At 36.8% G+C, this 6,000-nt stretch overlaps 1 protein-coding gene across 1 annotated transcript in view; it reads left to right on the forward strand.

The window, feature by feature from the left end:
* The window catches only part of MTPAP (mitochondrial poly(A) polymerase), a 30,349-nt gene extending 24,833 nt beyond the window's left edge, over positions 1-5,516 (forward strand). The window contains exons 7-9 of the mRNA XM_032395861.1: positions 2,940-3,032; positions 3,118-3,191; positions 4,771-5,516. Coding sequence (XP_032251752.1) covers positions 2,940-3,032; positions 3,118-3,191; positions 4,771-5,133 — 530 coding nt within the window. The 3' untranslated portion in view covers positions 5,134-5,516. The remainder of the gene's footprint in view (positions 1-2,939; positions 3,033-3,117; positions 3,192-4,770) is intronic.
* The last annotated feature ends 484 nt before the right edge of the window (positions 5,517-6,000 follow it).

Consider the following 6,000-nt stretch of genomic DNA (forward strand, 5'->3'; position numbering starts at 1 on the left):
AGTTATATGATTTTTAGCTATTCAAGTTTTGTTCCAGTAAGCTCCTCTTATAAAAATGGGACATCATAAAAGATTTGTTATCAAAGAAAAAAATAGTAAGCCTTCATATGAACTTTATTCCTGTTATGCCCCTTACATATGTGCCTATCAACTTCAAGTGACTTACTAGACATACATGTAGCTGGCACAGTGTAGATTTTGTTCTTTTGACCGGAAAGATTAACCTAAATAATTATACAGCCCATAGACATGATTATCTGTACTGCAGCCCTTGAGTAATCTATTAAGAATGCCAATAGTGATCTCTGTGACTAATTATGAATTACTCTAGTGTGGCTATCAGTTCCCTGGAAAAATGTGGGTGAGTTACCAATCTGGCTGTGTCTGTGAGAACATTACTCAGTGAATTTCATTTGTCATGTGTACTCTGCTGAAAAAGAGTAATGGATGTACCAATCATGAGGCTCTGAGGTTTCCAAAGGAAGCAAGGAAATCAAATTTAGTAAATATATAACCTTACTTTTTCATAGTTTCTAAGTTCACTTAAGGTGAAGGTGAAGGAATGTGTTCTCAAGCTCCAGTATGAGTTAATTAAGGTGCTTACCTGGCTCTCTTCCTCACGACTGAGAGTTTGTATTTACTTACAAATTTTTGTCATGGTTTCATAACAATACTTTTAAGAAAAGAGTGCCGCAGGTTTAAACTGATAGCGATAGGGTTCATATGTCTGAATAGGTTGAGAATCATTTTTCTATTGCAGCACTATCCAGTAGAACTTTCTATGATGATAGAAGTGTTCTATATCCATATTGTACATAGTAGGGTAGGCACTGGTCACTTGTGGCTGTTAGGCACTTGAAGTATGATTAGTGTGGTCGAGGAACTGAATTTTTTATTTTAATAGCCCCATGTGGCGGTGGTTATTATATTGGATGGTGTGGATGTTGTCTGGGTGTTATAGTAGACAGATGGGGGAGAGAGGATAGGAGGGGAAGGACTTGACAGCCAAGCTGCTAGGTTTGAATGCCTTAGGGATTTAGAAGAAACAAAGATGGCCCTATCTTAAATCAGAGGATACTTTTTTTTTTCCTTCAAGTTTTAATACTTCTGTAAAAACTTTTAGTGAAGAGCAGCAGTCACAGAGACAGCCTCAGGTTTTCATTATTGTGCAGTTCTAGAAATATTTTAACGTGGATCTCAAATTTCTATGGTAGTAATGCTTTAATTGGAAATAAGTTCCTGAAAAAAGACACAGCAGCTAAAAGAACATCAATATATGTGACTGGCACTGTGTCACAAGAAATATAACTGTTGATAATTTGAAAGAGTAACACGTGTCTGGGTCTCCTAAAAAATAGATCTAAGTGTGGAGTGCCTCAGTGGCTCAGTCGGTTAAGCGTCTGACTTCAGCTCAGGTCATGATCTCAGGGTCCTGAGATTGAGCAGAGTGTCAGGCTCCATGGTCAGAAATCAAGGTTGTCCCTCTTCCCTTCCCCTTACTCCTGCACACGCTCTCTCACGCTCTCTCTCTCTCCCTCTCTCAAATTAAATAAAATCTTAAAAAAAAAAATAGATCTAAGTGTAACTGTGTATAAGTTCTTCAGGGTACTAGAAGTTATATAATAGAGGACATAAAATTTGCTATTAAAATTAATATATGGGGTGCCTGGGTGGCTCAGTTGCTTAAGCATCTGACTTGGTTTCCACTCAGGTCGTGATCTCAGGGTCCTGGCATTGAGCCCCACATCAGGCTGTACTCAACACAGAGTCAGCTTCCCCTCTCCCTCTGCCTCTCACCATGCGCATGTTCTTTCTCTCCCTCTCTAAGTAAATCTTTCTAAAAATACATAAAATTAATATGTTACAATCTGGAGTAATTTTTGAGAAATTATATTAGTAACCCAGGTCTTAACAAAAAATACAAAAACCACAAAAAAAGGGAGACAAAAATTTGAAGGACCCTTATTTATCTCTTTCTGATTTCTGTATTTAATCCCCCTGCTGGGGATTATAACATTCAAAATGTAATTGATCATTCAGATTACTGGTTATGTGCCTGCTGTATGCTAGACACTTGTGGCTAGACTGATGTGGAGAGGGGGAGTAGTGAATGGGACATTTGTAATCCCAGACTGGGGTAGGGGAGTGGGCAGCATGCATACACAATCACAATGAAGTCAGATAAGTGCTCATGGAGTGTGAAATAACTAACGGAGGATGGCCAACTTGGAGTTAGGAAATGCTTTCAGATGAATTGGCTGTTAATTTGATTTTCGAGGAGTGAGAATTTGTCTGCTTATTGTACAGTGGAAGGTAGATTAGCACGGGTGAGGAATTTCATGCTGGCTGTGTATTTATCGTGAGGGGAATGATTCCTTCTGAAGATACAAATACTATTAGAAAAGGTGAATGCTTAAGTCCAGGGTGCCGTTTACTTTGTGGTAGTGAATTCTAGTTGCTAGAGTACTGCATTTTAGAAATTACCAGAAGTTCTTCAAAACTCTTAGAGCATTCAGTTTGTGTCGTGGATGGCTTGTTGCAAATATATGCATGACGGGGTGGTAAGGATGGAAATGGAGAGGAATTAAGTATTTTGATCAAGGATACTGCCAAGATTTGAGTTGGTGAAAGATGGGAACCATCTACATTTTCATTTATAACTGAAAAACTGATGACTTCAAAAGATTAAGAATTGTTGGGCTTTTGATAGATGATTTTAGTATGCTAAAAAAAATGTAACGCTAATTTTGCTCTACTGTAATTAGTCTCAAATCTTTTTGGTAAGGAGTTTTAAATCCTATTAACTGTAAATATCTATAACACTGACTAATAATAGGACACATTAGTCTGTAACTTTGATTTAGTTAATTATAGATTCCTTTTCTGAAGTAGGCAATATCTTTGAAATGTGAAATATTTTCCATTTCTGTTTTTTGAAGATGCAGAAGATAAATGTATAATAGAAGGCCACAACTGTACATTTATTCGTGACTTGAATAGAATTAAACCTTCAGGAAACACAGAAACACTAGGTAGGTATTTTTTTTTTCCCTTTGTTCGTTTGTTTTTAATTGAAACAGGCCTTCCTCTTATTTTCCTTGTTTTATTTTCTTGCAGAATCACTACTGAAAGAATTTTTTGAATATTTTGGCAATTTCGCTTTCAATAAAAATTCCATAAATATTCGACAGGTAAATAATATTTGATGACGAAGTATCTAGTCTTCTGCTATATTAGTATTTAATTAGTTTTCAGAGCACTCTTAACATGTTAGTGTATTTCAACTCCACAGTAATAGATACTAATAAGGAAATTGATGCCTAGAGGAGCTGCGTATCAGATCATTCATCTAGTTATTTGGAAGAGCAGAAGCCAACTCTTTCAGCATCTAATACAGCATCCTTCAAAATGTGGACTCTTCTGAAAATTTTTCTGGCAAACATAATTTTATATACAGTTCTTGTTAAACTGCTTTTGTGTTCATGGAAGAAGTAGGATACATGGCCCTATAGATTTTAGTAATTCTCTCAATTTGAGCTCTAAATTTGTTTAGGCAAATGAATTTATGATTTTGGTTCATATGAGTAGCTGGAATAATAGACTTTTTTTTTAAAAAAAAAAGCAAATCCAGAGCAGAATTCTAGGCAAAATTTGTTACCAAGTGGGGGATACTTGAGATAGCTCTCTGTTTGGGTCTATTCTGCTTAGCATTTGGGTACTTGGTTACAACCATTGTAAGATTGGCTACATAAAACACGTAATCAGATACTCTTTTTTGTTGTTTTATTCAACTCTTCCTTTTTTCATCCTTGCCTCTTAATCCTGGTCATGGAGATTTTGTTTAACAACAACAACAACAAAGTGGGGGGGGAGAAGGAGGGGACACAGAGCCCTGGGATGCAAGCTAATATGGCATTAAATTCCATATGAGAAGAAGGTCACTGATCACATGAAGTTCTTTATCCTTTCTGTCCTCTTAGCCTAGACGTCAGAGTTGCTGGACAGGCAGGACCCTTGCTGGGCAGGGCATGACAGAAGTGAGGGAATAAAGAGGTGCTGCTCACACTGGCGAATCTTGGACATTTGTTTTGTTAATATTTTAGTAATACATGTGATATGGTCATATAAATCACAGCTTTAGCTTTTCTTTTTATTTCTATGAGACGTGGTCTTACCTGTCAGGGCCTTATGTAAGTTGGATCTTTAGGAATGTAATAGGAAACTTTCAGTGTTTTAAAATGAATAATGAATAATCCTTTGTTCCTTCTCTTCCTTTCTGACTTTATTCTTGGGAAACATTAATTACTATATTTAATTTAAGGATTCTAATTTTGTGTGCTTCTATTATGTTTTTAGCAAGTCTCAAAAATAAGTGTGTCTTCATTTTATTTTCTGCTATTTTTCATTTTTTTTCCCTTCCTTGCTTTATCCTCTTAGGTCAAAGTTGATACTTTAAAAATACTTCTGTTGATTGACTTAGTCTAGATACCTCTCATCTGAGCATCATCATCCGTAGCTCATAAACCTAATTTATTTTTCTCTAAAGAATAATCACAGAACTACAGTGGTAAAAAAATCAGCCAGAAGTACACAGACACACACACACAAGTACATAATATGCATACATACCCAATTCTCTTAGGAAAGCAGTTCTTTACTCTGTAAATGCTGGGATTTGCCCTGTTTTTGACATTTTGTTAAACTAAATCGTTCCTATAGCTGAGCCTTTCATATATTTATACATTTTCTCTTCCTTATAATCATCTATAGGGAAGGGAACAGAACAAACCAGAGTCTTCTCCATTGCACATTCAGAATCCTTTTGAAACGTCTCTCAACATCAGCAAAAACGTAAATCAGAGCCAACTACAAAAATTTGTAGATCTGGCCCGAGAAAGTGCCTGGATTTTAAGTCAGGAAGATAAAGACCGCCCTTCCCCATCAAGTAATCAGCCCTGGGGGCTGGCAACGCTGCTGCAGCCTTCAGTGCTAAGCAGTGTGTCTCTTGCCAAGAAGAAAGGGAAGAAGCCTGCAAGTGAGCGAATTAAAAATTTGCTGGAATCCATAAAAAGTAGCAGTCCAGAAAATGACACACACACCAATGGGAAGAGAACAGTTAGTACTCAGGCTTAGTGGCTACTCCTTTGCTTGAAGAACTGGTTTTCCCTGAGAACATTGCTCTTTCGACCGCCTGGAAGAACTGGTCTGAAACTCTCACAGGTACCCACTGGCATGGGGTGTCTGTTTTCATGATCTCTCACTGGACCTCTTTCTGGTCTGAAGTTCTGGGATGTGTTCGGTGTGATAAGCCTCAGATCCACTGCCACAAGGAATAGGTGACAGAGGATTGGAATGTACTATAAATAAACTATACAAAGCAAGTGGTAAAAATCAGTTTTAGAGTCAAACCATTATTGATATCTACATGAGGCCCTGGGTGGAAATCGTTTAAAGGAACTTCTGGGTATGTACATACGTAGTCAGCGAATACAATAAACCTTCAGAATTTGCTAGTACTCTTAGTATGTATTTTTTGTATTCTTCAAGCAAAGTACTCTTATTCACATATAAATTAAAACAGGTTTTCCTGTTTCATTTCATATATAAATTAAAACAGATTTGCAAAAACGTTAATGTTTTTAAAAGATAGGAATGCAGACACTTCATTCACCGCATTCTAGTATTCTAAGCCAGATATATAAAAATATTGGTACATTGTATTCTAGAATGCTAGGTACTTTTTCTGCTTTCAAAAATAAAACCCTGCTTCTACTATATGATATTCCCAGTATTCTTTTTCTTATCTTTTGAAACCTCCTTTCTTCCTGTTCAAAATGGATACATATTGAAATATAATTTCCATACATTCCCTGTGGAGTAACTTTTGTTTTAGAAGCCAAGAGAATAGTGCTTGAAAACAGGGGACTTGAGCCAGACTGGTTTCCTAGTAAATTACTCAGCCTCTCAGGGCCCCCGTTGTTTTCTCTGTAAAAGGGGGGC

The sequence above is a fragment of the Phoca vitulina genome, unplaced genomic scaffold (genome assembly GCF_004348235.1).
Source record: "Phoca vitulina isolate PV1807 unplaced genomic scaffold, GSC_HSeal_1.0 scaffold88, whole genome shotgun sequence".
NCBI classification, from domain to species: domain Eukaryota; kingdom Metazoa; phylum Chordata; class Mammalia; order Carnivora; family Phocidae; genus Phoca; species Phoca vitulina.